Source organism: Hemicordylus capensis, chromosome 2 (assembly GCF_027244095.1).
Source record: "Hemicordylus capensis ecotype Gifberg chromosome 2, rHemCap1.1.pri, whole genome shotgun sequence".
Lineage (NCBI taxonomy): Eukaryota > Metazoa > Chordata > Lepidosauria > Squamata > Cordylidae > Hemicordylus > Hemicordylus capensis.
This window is the reverse complement of record NC_069658.1, coordinates 26,124,150-26,139,649: the sequence shown is the minus strand read 5'-3', so window position 1 is coordinate 26,139,649 and position 15,500 is coordinate 26,124,150. Positions and strand designations below refer to the sequence as shown.

At 45.1% G+C, this 15,500-nt stretch overlaps 1 protein-coding gene across 6 annotated transcripts in view; it reads right to left on the bottom strand.

Moving 5' to 3' along the window:
* NIPBL (NIPBL cohesin loading factor) overlaps positions 1–15,500 on the bottom strand; it is a 282,797-nt gene that overhangs the window by 123,183 nt on the left and 144,114 nt on the right. For all 6 annotated transcript variants that reach the window (XM_053290927.1, XM_053290922.1, XM_053290926.1 and 3 more), the window contains one exon: positions 12,797–12,890. In XM_053290927.1, coding sequence (XP_053146902.1) covers positions 12,797–12,890 — 94 coding nt within the window. The remainder of the gene's footprint in view (positions 1–12,796; positions 12,891–15,500) is intronic.

The window sequence follows — 15,500 nt, the reverse complement described above, 5'->3', positions numbered from 1 at the left end:
AATGCACTATAAAATCTGGGTGGGGGGAGTTGTAAGAGATGGGAAGGCTCTTATTTCAGCAGGAAGTGTGGTCCAAAGCCTCGGGGCAGCAATGGAGACAGTCCGTCCCTGAGTAGCCACCAGACGAGCCAGTGACAACCACAGATGGACCTCTCCAGATGATCTCAATAGACAGTGTGGTTCATAGCAAAGAAGACACTTTCTTAAATACCCAGGGCCCAAGCTATTTAGGGTTTTAAAGGTTTATAGGTTATAACCCAAACCTTGTACTTTGCCCGGAAACTTATCGGCAGCCAGTGTAGATCTTTTAAGACAGGAATGATATGGTGTCTCCGAGATGACCCAGAGACCAACCTGGCTGCCGCATTCTGGACCAACTGTAGTTTCCAGTCTACATACAAGGGCAGCCCCACATAGAGTGCATTGCAGTAGTCAAGTCTAGAGGTAACCAGCAGATGTACTACTGTTCTGAGGTCATTTATCTCAAGAAATGGACACAGCTAGCGTATCAGCCAAAGCTGATAAAAGGCACCTCTGGCCACTGCCTCAACCTGGGACACCAGGGAGAGTTTTGGTTCCAGAAGCACCCCCAGACTGTGTACCTGTTCCTTTTAGGAAAATGTGACTCCATGCAGAACAAGCAGATCAAAATCATCTCTCTAGTTCCAAACCCACACAATAAGTGCTTCCGTCTTATATGGATTCCGTCTCAGGTTGTTACCTCTCGTCAAGCCCATCACTGCCTCCAAGCAGGCATTTTGGGAGGTTGTTGTTGATGTTGTTGTTATTATTATTATTTCGATTTCTAGACCACCCTTCCAAAAATGGCTCAGGGCGGTTTACACAGAGAAATAATAAATAAATAAGATGGCTCTCTGTCCCCAAAGGGCTCACATTCTAAAACGAAACAGAAGATGGACACCAGCAACAGTCACTCGAAGTACTATGCCGTGGGTGGAGAGGGCCAGTTACTCTCCCCCTGCTAAATAAAGAGAATCACCACGGTTAAAAGTGCCTCTTTGCCCAGTTAGCAGGGGTTATGCCTTATCCTGATTATGTTGACATGGAAAAATAGATTTGGGTGTCATCAGCATACTGATAGCACCCTGCACCAAATCTCCTGATGATCTCTCCCAGCGGTTTCATGTTGATGTTAAACAACATTGGAGACAATACGAAGCCCTGAGGGACACCATACCGGAGTTCAGTTTTTGAATAACAACAGTCCCCGAGAGACATCATCTGGAATCTGCCTGAGAGGTAAGAGTAGAACCACTGCAAAGCAGTGCCTCCCAACCCCCTCAGATGCTCCAGAAAGATACTATGGTTGATAGTATCGAAAGCCGCAGATAGGTCCAAAAGGACCCACAGAGTCACACTTCCTCTGTCATTTCCTAATTAGAGATCATCCATCAGGCCGACCAAGGCAGTCTCCGTCCCATAGCCCACCCGAAAGCCAGTCTGAAATGGGTCTAGATAATAGGTTTCATCCCACACTGCCTGGAGTTCGGAGGCCACCGCTCAAATACACTGCCCAGCCACGGAAGGTTGGAGACAGGCCTATAGTTGCTCAACTCTGAGGAATCCAAGGCAGGCTTCTTCAGAAGTGGTCTGATAATTGCTTCCTTAAGGCAAGGAGGCATCCTGCCCTCCCTCAGAGAAGCATTTATTATTTCTACCAAGCCTTCCACAACAACCTCCCTGCCAGAAAGTATTAGCCACGTCGGGCAAGGGTCAAGAGAACAGGTGGTAGGCCTCATCGCTCCAAGCAGCTTGTCCACATCCTCACAAGCCAGAAACTGGAACTGATCCAGCCTAACCACATAAGAGGAGTCGCTGGATACCTCTGATTCAGACACTGTAGTAATTGTGGGGTATAAATCCAAGTTGGCATACGAGATATTTTTCCACACAAAAATCATTAAACACATCACAGTGGGTAATAGTTGGTTCCAAATTCTGATTCAAGGAAGGAGGGGCGCTCACTAGCCCTCTCACGACCCTGGGCAGCTCTGCCAGACGTGAACTTGCGGATGCAATACGGGCCAAAAAGAATCGCTTCTTTGCCACCCGTATTGCCAGAGCATAGATCTTCAAATGTGCTGTATGTTGTAATCTGTCAGATTCGAGTCGAATCTTCCTCAGCTCCCACTCCAGTCTACCTCACTGCTTCAGCTCCCGTAGTTGTCCATATACCAAGGGACCAGTTTTGAAGCAGGTCAGAGAGGATGCTTAGGTGCGATCATGTCGACTGCCTTGGTGAGCTTGCTGTTCCAGTTCTCCACCAGGGCATCAACAGGATCACCGGCAGAGCCAACGCTAAATCTCTCCAAGGCTTCTTGGAACCCTATTGGATCCAATACTTCTCGGGCAGACCATTGTAATGGGCCCCTCACCCATGCAAAGGGGTGTGACTGTGAGTCCAACCATAACCAGATGGTGGGTGGTCTGTCCATGACAATGGGGAAATCACAAGAGTCCCCACTCACTGAACTCCACCCTGATCAGAGGGAAAGACCACATCAAGCATGTGACCTGCAATGTGCGTAGGTCCCGAGACCCTTTGGGATAGGCCCATAGTTGTCATGGCCACTATTAACTCTTGAGCCGCCCCAGACAAATTGGCCCCAAAGTTGGCACTGAAATCCACCAGCACCACAAGCCTTGGAGATTCCAATGCCAAACACGAGACCAAGTCCGTCAGCTCAGTTAGGGACTCCACTGGGCAGGAGGGCAATTGGTACACCAAGAGAAGTCCCAGTCTTTCCCTGGTCCCCAAACTTAGGTACACACATTCAATATGGTCAGACACTTCGACAGGGATCCTTGCCAGGGAGAGGTTATGCCTATAGACCACAGCCACTCCACCTCCCTGCCCATGTCCCCGCACCTGCTCCTCAACAGAGTACCCTGGAAGGAGAAGCTGGGACCAGACTGGTACTTACACAGTACTCCAAATGTGGCCACACTAGAGATTTGTATAAGGGAATTATGTTATTAGCAGTTTTATTGTCAATCCCCTACCTAATGCATGGAATTGGCTTTTTTCACAGCTGCCACACATTGTGTCGACGTTTTCAATGAGCTGTCCACCACGACCCCAAGATCTCTCTCCTGGTCAGTTACTGACAGCTCAGATCCCATCAGTGTATATGTGAATTTTGAGGTTTTTGCCTCAATATGCATCACTTTACACTTGCTAACACTGAACTGCATCTGCCATTTTGTTGCCCACTCCTCCAGTTTGGAGAGATCCTTTTGGAGATCTTCACAATCTGTTTTGTATTTCACCACCATAAATAGTTTGGTGTCATCAGCAAATTTAGCGACCTTGCTGCTTACCCAAATTTCTAGAGCATTTATGTGTAAAATTAAAAGCACTGGTCCCAGTACAGATCTCTGAGGAACCCCACTTCTTACTTCCCTTCATTGTAAAAACTTTGCATTTATACCTACCCTCTGTTTCCTGTCTTTCAACCAGTTACCAATCCACACATGAACCTGTCCCCTTATCCCATGACTGCTAAGCTTTCTCAAGAGTCTTCAATGAGGAACTTTACTGAAAGCTTTTTTAAAGTCCAAGTATACCATGTCAACTGGATCACCTACATCCACATGCCTTTTGACACTCTCAAACAACTCCAAAAGATCTGCATGGCATGATTTACCTTTGAAGAAGCCATGCTGGTTTTCATTTAAGCAGGGCCTGTTCTTCTATATGTTTAACAATTTTATCTTTGAGAATGCTTTCCATCAATTTGCACGGAACAGACATTAAACTAACCAACCTGTAGTTTCCCAAATCCCCCCTGGATCCCTTTTTGAAAACTGGTGTTACATTGGTTATTTTCCAGTCCTCTGGTACATAACCTGATTGTAGGCAAAAGTTACATATTTTTGCAAGGAAGTTGACAATTTCAAGAACTGAGTTCTTTAAGGACTCTTGGTGGATGCCATCTGGCCCTGGCAATTTGTTAATTTAGACAGTTTATAACATCACCTCTCGTCACCTCTATCTGACTCAGTTATTTAGCCTCTGTCCCCAAGAAGCTCGGTTCAGGCACAGCTATACTCTAAGTATTCTCTGCAGTGAAGACAGAAGCAAAGAACTTGTTTAGTTTCTCTGCAAACTCCATATCCTCCTCAATAATCCCTTTCACTCTCTCATCATCAAATGGACCAATCACCTGCCGGGAAGGTTTCCTGCTTCTATTGTATTTAAATATTTTTTCATCCTTCCCCGTGATGGTTTTAGCTAAATGTTCCTCAAACTCTTTTTTTGCCTCCCTTATTGTCTCCTTGCATTTCTTTTGCCAGAGTTTATTTCCCTTTCTGTTCTCTTCATTTAGGCAAGCTTTCCCATTTCTGAAGGAATTCTTCTTCCCCTTTATCACTGACTTTACTTGTCAGCCTTCTAAACTTGGTGGTACCTTCCCTCCTTTTTGGTATATATTCTAACTGGGCTTCTCTTATTGTTATTAAATAAACACCATGCATGCCGGAGCAAAGTGACTCTCTTGATTTTCTTTTTCAGTTTTCTTTTCACCAAACTCCTCTTTTTAGAGAAAGGAACACTGGTCACTCACTGTGAAGGCTTGTTCTTGCTGCTGGATTTGAGAACATCTCATGTGGGTTATCTTTCCCACATGCTCCAGAGGGCAGGACCATATTTCTCTGTGTAAACCGCCCTGAGCCATTTTTGGGAGGGCGGTATAGAAATCGAATAAATAATAAATAAATTAAGCAAGTCTTTATAAGTCCGGGAAGGATAAGCCCCTACCAGTTCTGTTTAGCCAAGTCAAGATATAGGAATGAAGGAGAAAAGTCAGAGTACACCAGTAGATGTAGACACCTAGACGTGTGGGCCAATATGGCCTCAAATCCAGCAGTAAGAAGCAGCCTTCACGCTGAGTGACCAATGCTCCTTTTTCTGCTGCTGGATGAGGACATCTCATGCGGGATGTGCCACAGCTATGAAACCCAGAAGGGGGGCATCAGCGTCTACTGGGGCAGAAGAACATGTTGAAGAACATGTCTGCCAAAGGCAGCCTGAGAAGAACGATGCAGGTCAGGCTTGTAGCGCCTTGTGAAAGAGGATGGAGATCCCCATGTGGCCGATCTGCAGATTTAGGCTAGAGGAGCATCTGTGGGAAATGCAGCCAACATAGCTGCCAATCTTGTAGAAAGTGCTGTTAACTTGAGTGGTGGAGGCAGATACTGCACTTCATATGCCAACACAATAGAAGCTTTGCTCCATCTTGCTATTGTAGCAGAAGACACCTTCTGGTCCACTGACAATGGTAAAAACGAAACAAACAACACCTCTGTTGATCTGAAGGATGCAGTTTGTAACAGGTAAGTCTTTAAGCAGCAACCGATGTCCAATTTATGCCACCCCTACCCCGCTCCCAGATGGATCGGCTTGGAACAAAAAGAAGGAAGCACAATGTCCTGGGAGTGATGGAGCACCAAGGAGACTTGTGGAAGCAAAGAAGGATCAGGAATCAGCCTGACTGCATTGTGTGTGCGCGCGCGGGGGGGGGGGGGAGATACAAAAATTGGGATTAGCTGACAGAGCTCTCAACTTTGAAACCTGTCTCGCCGTTGTAATGGCCATGAAGAGCGTCATTTTCAATGTGAAGGGGTACTGAGCAAATGGGCTCAAACTGAGGTGCATGAAGGACCCGTAATACTTTATGGAGATGTCAGGGCAGGAACCTGTGTACTGTTAGGTGAGAATGTGCCTCTAAGGAACTCCCTAAGGTGTGGGCACAAGTGTAGGCCTTGCGTTTCTGACAAAGAGAGCAAGGTGGCAAGTGCAGCAGCTTGACATTTTAGGGTATTAGCCCCAAGACCCTTTTCTAGATCATGGAATAGTAGTAGTTCTGGAGGCCACAGTGTTCAGCCAATTGAGGAAATCTCACCACGTGCATGGATATATTCAGTTAGTAGAATCCCTCCTGGATGCTAAGATAGTATTGAGGACTGTTGGAGCATATCCATGTCTTCTCAGGATGTTGCACGCAGTTGCCATGCAGCAATCTTGAACCATGCTGGGTCATGGTGTAATATGGGACCCTGATGGAAGACACTGGGTGAAACTACGGACCTGAAGTTGCTAGATATAGAATTTCCACTAACCATGGATGCCGGAGCCGAAAGTGGCACTACTAGTATTACCTGAGCTTTGAGGAGCTTGCTCCAAAGTAATTGGCTGAGGACTGGCACCAGAGGAAAAACATACAGGAGCCCTTTGGGCCATGGTGAGGACATGGCATCCATGGCCTCTACATCCTCGCAACGAAAACGGGAGAAGAATCTGGGAAATTTATTGTTGTCCGGCAATGCAAATAGGTCCACCTGAAGGTGGCCCATGATGTACGTCCTTCCTGCTAAGCCAGTCTGCTTGAATGTTCAGAGATCCGCTGGCTAGACGGGCTGAGCGAGGACAGGTGGGATTCCGCCCATTGAAAGAGGTGTATCACCTCTTTGTGCAGCAATTTCGACCTGGTGCCCCTAATGATTGACGTTAGCCTTGGCTGTGACGTCGTCTGTGTGGATCAGGAGGTGTTGTTGCAGTAAGAGAGCTGGAAAGTTTGGAAGTCTAGCCGTATTGCTCTGCGCTCCAGCCAGGTGATGTTGTGGCCTTTTCCTTGAGGTGACCACTTTCCCTGGGTGGAATGTTGGAGGCAGTGGCCCCCCCCCAAGTTCGAGAGGTTGGTGTCGGTTGTCACTATTATGGGAGGGGGAGGGGTCCAGGGATGTTTTGCCTTGAGAAAGATGGGTGTGACCACCATTGTAGTGAATGTGGTGAAGTAGTTTGGCTGCGGTTATTGGCTCTCCTATTTTCTGATTTGTGATCTTACTCATCTCTGTGAATACCTCTGTCTAAAAGTGTAAGCCCTTGGGCAGATCGTTACTAGGGATGTGCACAAACCGGTTTGGAGGCCCTTTATGGGCCTCCACACCAGCTCGAGTGTCCAGCGGTTCGAAAGTGGGGGAAACATCCTCAAGGAACGGAGAGGGTGCTCTTCCCCCCGCCACTGCGTTTCACCTGCCGGCGCTGTCTTTTAAAATGCTAGTGGGGCAGCAGTGTACCTCCTTGCCACTCTCATGCCTCCTTGGACCAGAAGTGGCCGGTGCACATGCACATGTCGTTGAAGCAGTAGATATCTGCTGAATCGTTCTTGGAGTGTATCTATCAGCACCCCCAAAATGGTGAATTTTGATGGGTGGTGTCAGGTGGCTCTTTGCCTTGTTCACTATGAACCCATGGTCAGCCAGTGTTTGGAGAGTAATTCTTATATCCGATTCTGCAGATTCAGATGAGGGGTACTTGATCAGGAGATCATCCAACAATGCAAAAACCCGGATTTGCTTGTGGCAGAGGTGCGTTATCAGTGGAGCAAGGATTTTTGTGAAAATCCGTGGAGCCAAAGAGAGCCTGAACAGAAGGGCCTTGTATTAGAAGTGTTGTCCCGCATACCTGAACCTGAAGAGCTGATGACTCATAAGGTGGATCAGTACATGCAGGTATGCCTCGGCCAGATCCATTGATGCCAGGCAGTCAGCATGTTCTAATGCTTCTGCGATGGAGCTCAGGGTCTCCATGCACATTTGTTCAGGAATTCTAAATCTAGGAGCATCTGTAGGAGGAACTTGAAACGTATATGAGGTTGTATAAACAAGATTGTAAAGTTTGTTAACAAACTGAGCTGGCGTTCTATGAGCTGTGGGCACTTATCACTCTTGTTTGATTGTTTCTGAAACACATTATGGGAATGGAAATAGTAATTCCTGTGGCATGGGAGGTGGGAACACCAGTGCCTCTCTAGGTGGGGCAGTTTGTTCCTATACAGGCATTTGTTTTAACCCGCTTCGGAATAAGTGTGAAAAATCATCTGGCATGAAAAGCTTTCATGACTGAGTAAGATTCAGTGGTTTGGTCATTCAACCATGCACCTTCTTCCCTAGAATCTACATCTAGATCTGGGTAGTCTCAAATTTCCACAGGGCTATCAGCTGTATCAATGGACACGGCTTCAGCGGGTCTATGTATGGCCTCCATGGATGGGGGTCTGGGAAATCATACACAAAAATAGTGGATGAGTGTGAGATGATCCCCTTTAGGCTTATTTCGTTTCTTGGCCTATTTTTATTTTTGAGCCTGCTTGTGCCTATATCTCTTTCTTTTCTTTTTAGGTGGGATAGAAGAAGTTGACAAGAAAGAGGAGTTGGATGATGAAGATGAGGCCTCTCTACCCCTTGATTGCTTTTGGCTGACTTTGAGCACTTGTGTTGTTGCAGGGATTTGTCAAGCATGACCTGGAACCATGTCTGCCAAGCAGCAGGAACCTCCCCTAGGATGGTGGGTATAACTGCACCCTGTGGTTGGTCAGGGGGGAAGCAGGGCGTGCAGGCCCTGGTCTCACTGATTCTGGTGTGGAGCCAGTGTGCCCTGTCTACTATCAGGCCTTGGAAGGGCTGGCCGAGGTAGCAGTGAAGACCTGTACTGTACACAACTATCTTTTGCATACGATCCTGCAGGAGAAATAATCTGTCTCTGGACACAGAACAAACAGAACTGGGAGGGACTTATCCTTCTAAGGCTAAAGACTACTTTAACTGAATTGGTCTTGCCCTCTGGAGCATTTGGGAAAGATAACCCATGTGAGATGTCCTCATCCAGCAGCAGAGAAGTTTCCTCTTCTGAAGTCCAAAGTGTCTGCATTGGACTTGCTCGGTGAGTCTCTCCATGACCAACAATTCTAGGGCAGAGTTGTTCAGTATATCTAGAAATCTGGCCTCTTTGTCATTACTTGAATGTGAATTTACCGCCCCCACCCCCCATAATTGAAGTAGGGGTGTGCAATTCGGGTTTTCGGCGATTCGGTTTGGGACCCGAACCGAATCACCCCCGTTCTGTTCTGTGCCCGAATATGGGCTACCCAAATCACCCGATTCGGTTTGGATTCGGATTAAATTCGAATCCGAATCGATTCGGGTAAAGAAAATGGGTCCCAGGGGCAAAATAGTGGGGTGCGGTGGTAGTGCCCAATGGGTGGAGGCTACCACCCAAATTTCAGGGGGATTGGGCAGAGGGCTGATTTTTGGTGAATTTCTGGAGTTTACGTGTTTTTAAGGTTTTTCCCCATTAGGTAGAATGGGGGGTGTATCGCTTTCAGCAGCCCCATAAGTGCACTTGGGGGGTGCTGGGGTGGCCCAGAGAGAGTGGTGGTGTAGTGCACATAGGGTGCCAACCACCCCCATGGGTTTCTAACCCATGGGGTACAGGGTTCTGTTGTTTCAGAGGTTTTCTGAGTGTGGATTCTATGATAGCAAATTAGAGTGGATTCATGGTGTCTCATTGAAAATCTCATTTGCTATCATAGAATCCACACTCAGAAAACCTCAGAAACCCATGGGGGTGGTTGGCACCCTATGTGCACTACACCACCACTCGCTCTGGGCCACCCCAGCACCCCCTAAGTGCACTTATGGGGCTGATGAAAGCTCCATTATAACTTATTATGAGGAAAAACCTTAAAGACGTGAAAACTTCAACAATTAACCAAAAATAGCCCTCTGCCCAAATCCTTTGAAAAAATTCAGGTAGCTTCCTTGCCCCAACCCGGCACTACCACCAACCCCACCCCGCTCTAGGACACCCCTTTCCCCCCGACGTGAAGCGATACACCCTTCACGGGGAAAACCTTAAAGACGCGTAAACTTCAGAAATTCACCAAAAATCAGCCCTCTGCCCAATCACTCTGCAATTGGGGTGGTAGCCTCCACCCATTAGGCACTACCACCCCACCCCACCCTTTTGGCACAGATCCCACGTTATGCCCCTATCTGCCCCAAAGACACAAAAACTTCAGAAATTCACCAAAAATCAGCCATTTGCCCAATCCCTCTGCAATTGGGGTGGTAGCCTCCACCCATTAGGCACTACCACCCCACCCCACTATTTTGCCCCTGGCAGCCGAAATTCGAGCAGCCGTCACATCCAACCTTTTTGCATTGAGGTCAATGGGATGCAAAAAGGAGGGAAATTCAAATAGACGTCATAGCTCAAAACGGAGAGGGGGAAAGAAGGCAAAAAAATGGAGGTCCGAATCACCCGAATTTTCAGGCCCGAAATTCGGGTGATTCAGCTCGTGCCCGAAATTTCTCGGATCTTTTCGTGGGTGATTCTGTTCGGCCCCGAATCACCCGAAATTCGCTGTTTCGGGCACAGATCACTCTGTGCCCGAAACGTTTTGCACATCCCTAAATTGAAGTCTCCCATTATTACAGCTCTGTCTCTCTTTTACGCCACCTGATTTCTTTCTGCAACTCCCAGTCACTGTCAGCATTTTGATTTGGAGGGCAATAGCACATTCCTAGTAGCACGTTTCCTTTCAGGCCTTGTATTGTTACCCACCAAGTTTCTGTGGAGGACTCGTGTCTTCCTAAGTTTTCTAGCTTGTTAGATTATATCCCTTCTTTAACATACAGTGCTACTCCACCACCAATCCACCCCTCCCTGTCCTTTCTGTAGAGTTTATATCCAGGAATAAGAGTGTTTCATTGGTTCTCACTGTTCCACCAGGTTTCCATTACGTCTACTATATCCATGTTTTCATTAGCAACCAATCACTCTAGCTCATCCATCTTGGCTCAGAGGCTTCTGACATTGGCATATAAGCACCTATACACTGAATCTCTTACCTGGTATGTGCTATCTTTCTCATGGCCATTTGATCTATTTGACCAGCTACCACATCTATCTGTCTGCTCCTTACCTGGTCCTTATGGTTCATCTAAAGCAGGGATTCTCAAACTTGGGTCCTCAGGTGTTATTGGACTTCAACTCCCATAATCCCCAGCCTCAGTGGCCTTTGGTTGGGGATTATGGGAGTTGAAGTCCAATAACACCTGAGGACCCAAGTTTGAGAATCACTGATCTAAAGTATTTACACCCTTACACCTTTGGGGTGGCATTTGCCGAACCAGATACTGCCCAGTTCGTGTTGGCTATCCCCCATCATTTTTAAAAGTTGCTCTGTGACCTTTTATACAGCAGTCTGGTACAATCTTGGTTCAAGTGCAGCCCGTCCCTTTTGTAGAGGCTCATCTTGTTCCAAAATGTATCCCACGGCCTAACAAATCTAAACCCCTCTTCCCAGCACAACCATCTCATCCACACATTGAGACCGCTCAGCTCTGTCTTTTAATTGAGGTTTCTGGACAGTTTTGAAAGGCAGTCCCACACAGAGCACATTACTAATGATCCAAACATACAATTTAATTAAGGTGAATATTACTATGGTCAGATCTGCTTTTTCCAGGAATTGATGCAGCTGAGCACCAACCAAAACTTGGGCAAAGGTCATTTGAAAGATGTTTTCTCTGCAGTCCTGGGAAAGATGCAAGGTTTTCTGAGAATTGTGGTATTTTCCAGGGCTGCACCTTCCCAGGACTGCTGGAGGAATGTCTTTCAATTTTCATTTTAAACATGAAGTCACAGAAGATGCTAATTCCTTACAGGACTCCAAGAAACATGCAAATAGAGCCAGTAAGAATTGTGCCAGTAAGTACTGACAGTGGTCAGGGGTAGGGGTGAAACTTCAGTCCCGAATCAATTTGGGCCAAAGTGAAATAGAAAACTTCCCAAAGCACTGAACTGAATTGGGGATGCCCCTCCAAAATTTCAAGGTAACCCTCAAATCAAACTGGGGTTATCTTAACCTTACTGAATATCTATTTCTAGACCAGCACTCTACTAATCACAAGTTCAGGACCTCAACAGCTAAACTGGAGATTGATGAAAGGGAGAGATAGAGCTGGGTGTCAACAGCTATAGCTGTACCAAGTAGCTAGAAACAGCCTTCATTCAGAAGAATAGTTATTTTTATTTATTTATTTATTTATCAAATTTATACACCACCCCAAACTTTCATCTCTGGACAGTTCTTTCTTGGGTTTCTATCCCAATATAAATGATTTAATCATGTTAATATCACAAATAAGCAAATTCAGAGTAAGTTTTTGGCTGCTTCCCCACATATGCTTTCAAAGCACAAGCAGGAAAAGTGGGTTTTTCATAATTTCACAGTGTTTTTTCAATTTTATGGATATTCAGTTGCATCAGGAATTAGTGCTGATTGTACTAGAATGACACCGCTTTCTCTCTCTCATATGAAATATAATAATTTTAGTGGAACTTAAAATACCCTGGTTTTATTACATTCCAGGGGAGCCCTACAAAAAACCAAAGTACACCAAGCAATATGTAGCGTGCCAGAACCTGAATAAATGTCATGTATTTGCTACCTACTCACAACCTCAAAAACAAGGGGGCTGTCAAACATCTGAAAGGCCACAATACATGGCTAGCTGGCAGCATTCTACTTAGTGGGTCATAGGTTTTGAAGGGGTATGAAGGTTCCACATGCATTGGAATCTTTTCTGCTCTGGTGTACAAAGAAAATGGAAGATTCAGTACAAATAATATAGTATCTTTATGTAATGGTATTTCAGCTAATTAGAAGCTGCACCTGTACGTTTAAACCATGGTACAGTAACACACAAACTCTCTCAGTGTAGTTCAAACATCCATATGTTCAGTGTATTAAAAACACAGATTTTTAAGGTTTAGTAGGCTTTAGACCTCAATTAAACCTCTGTTAATAGAAGATCAAAGTATTTAGGTATTCAGGTGTTTTCTGGCTTTATTTCAATTTACCTTTTTTTCTCTAGCTTTTAAGACAGATCTAGGACACTTATCTACAAGAAAGAACCATAAAAGTACCTTTAGGGGTTCCATCACTTCCAGCAGGAGAACACACAGACTGTGGTGACCTCAAAGAAAATGATGCCGCATTCCTTATTGATGAATCACCATCCTAGAATCACATTAGTCTGATATTAGTAATGAGCACTTCTTCAGTCACCTACTATTTTTGCACTCTGGCCATACAGAAAAAACTACCGGTACTATTTGTTTTGATGCGAGATATTAGTAAGCCCCAGAACTTCACTTTATAAATAGAAATAAAAGCATTAATGGTAAGGCTGTACAATCAAAATAAATAATTCTTATATTTTTGATCCATATATTTTGTGACTCAAATCAAGGATTAATTATAAAGACACTTCTTAATAAGTTTGTTAATACAAATACATGTCATGCGAACTGAGAAAAATCAAGGTATTTAGCAACGAGTTGTGTTGCTTCAAGAATCTGCACATTGGCCAGGAAAGATACCTTAATGACTACTTGAGAGATAAAGTCATTACACTCTGTTTAGTCTTCCAACATGATACTGGCATGGTAATTTTACATTAAAATCAAACACACATAAAATAATTAAAATTAAAAAACACATTTAAACCAGATTAAAATCAAAGCTAGATATCATTAAAAGCCAGGCTAAAAAGATGGCCTCCAAGATCGCCACCAGATGAACTGGTGGCACCTGAAGACAGACCCCTCCTGATGAGCTTAATGAGCAGTGGGGATCTTGTAGAGAAAGGTAATCCGGACTTAAGACATTCAGGGTTTTTAAGGTAATAACCAATACTTTGTACTTTGCCTGGAAACACAGTAGCAGCCAGTGCAAGTGTTTAAGGAGAAGTATAACATCGTCTACTGGTCCCAGAGATCGATCTGGCTGCCACAGCTTGGGAATGCTTCTGAATCAAGAACTCTCTCTGGTTTCTCAGGTTGAGGCAGTGGCCAGGAGCGATTTTTATCAGTGCTTTTCATCAGCTTCAGCTGGTACATCAACTACGCCCATTTCTGGAGGTAAATGACCTCAGAACAGTGGTGCGTATGCTAGTAAACTCCAGGCTTGACTACTGTAATACATTCTACGTGGGGCTGCCTTTGTACGTAGTCCGGAAACTGCAATTGGTACAGAATCCGGCAGCTAGACTGCTGATAGGTTTTCAAATGAAAGTGTGGGTTATTACCTATAATGCTCTCAATGGCTTGGGTCCAGGGAGAGGCACTTAAGAGTGCCTTCTCTAAATGAAGCCTGTTGCCTATTAAGATCATCTGGAGAGATCACTCATAGTTGCCACCGGCTTGTTTGTTGGCAACTTGGGACCAGGCCTTCTCTGTGGCTGCCCCAGGGCATTGGAATATGGTCCCTGTCAAAATAAAACATCTCCTTCTCTGTTAGCTTGTAGGGAGACCCTCAAGACACACCTGTTTTCTCAGGCTTTTAACTGAAATTAATTTTAAACTGTTTGTTTTAACTTTATATTTCCATGGAATTGTTTTAATGGTTTTTACTCTGTTTATATCTGTTGTGATTTAAATTGTGTAGATATACACATATCATGCGGTATATAAATATAACAAATAAGTAAACCAACGTCAGTTATATGCTGAAGTATAATCATTGGTTGTTTAAAAAAAAAAGTCAAATATTCCCTGAGTTAACATCATCTAAAGTCTGCATAAGAGGATAAAGTCAACTAAGGGAACATATCAATTTGACCACTGAGGGTTCTGCGCCTGCGTAGGACCACCAGGGCAGAATGGACTAGCTCACTGAAGTGCTTAGCCCCACTCCTTTTCCTTGATGGGCTTTTCTACTGAGGCAGCAGTGAGATGGCAAGGGGCCTTGAGAGGGCATGCAAAGTGGGGAGAGATGGCATATGGACTTAGGAGTGAATGCACAGTGGCGATGCAACTTGCAAGGTCACAAGGCAGTGGCAGACTGCCTCTGAACATGAACTTCCTACATATATTACCTATGAATAAATGGAGACTCCACTTAGCCAGCATGGGTAAGAGCTACTGTTAAACTCTCCTTTTCAAAATGTCTAGTAAGATTTCCCTTTTCAAAAATTTCATTCAAATTCATTCATTCAAAAACCTTGGTTTAGGATGGGTGTTAAGATGCTTTCAGTTTTAACATGCTCTAGAAAGTGTGGAAATTGCAAGTTAAGGTGCCCATGTTAACTTCCATGTCCTATAAACTGTGCAGACTTTTTGAAAGTCTCACATATATGCTGCTTTAGTGACAAGGCTCTGTGGACCCACGCCTTTACTCTTGAGTAGACCTCACCTCTTGCATAAGAGCCGCCGTGTTGGATCAGGTCCAAGGCCCATCTAGTCCAGCATCCTGTTTCACACAATGGCCTACGATATGCCTCTGGGAAGCCCACAGGCAAGTGATGAAGGCAGGCCCTCTCTTTACGGTAGCTCCCCTGCAACTGCTATTCAGAGGCATTTTGTCTCTGAACCTGGAGATAGTCTATAGCAAACAAGACTAGTAACCACTGATAGACTTGTCCTCCATGAGTTTGTCTTAAGCCCCTTTTAAAGCCAGCCAAGCTAGTGGCCATCAACACATCCTGTGGCAAGGAGTTCCACAGTTCATTTATACACAATAATTTTGTGACTACTCACAAGCAGTCCCCATGCCCTTCCACATAACCTTATTCCCAAGAACCCCTTGCATCCTGAAAAGCCAACGGTGTCAAATGAGTGGAGCGTCGAC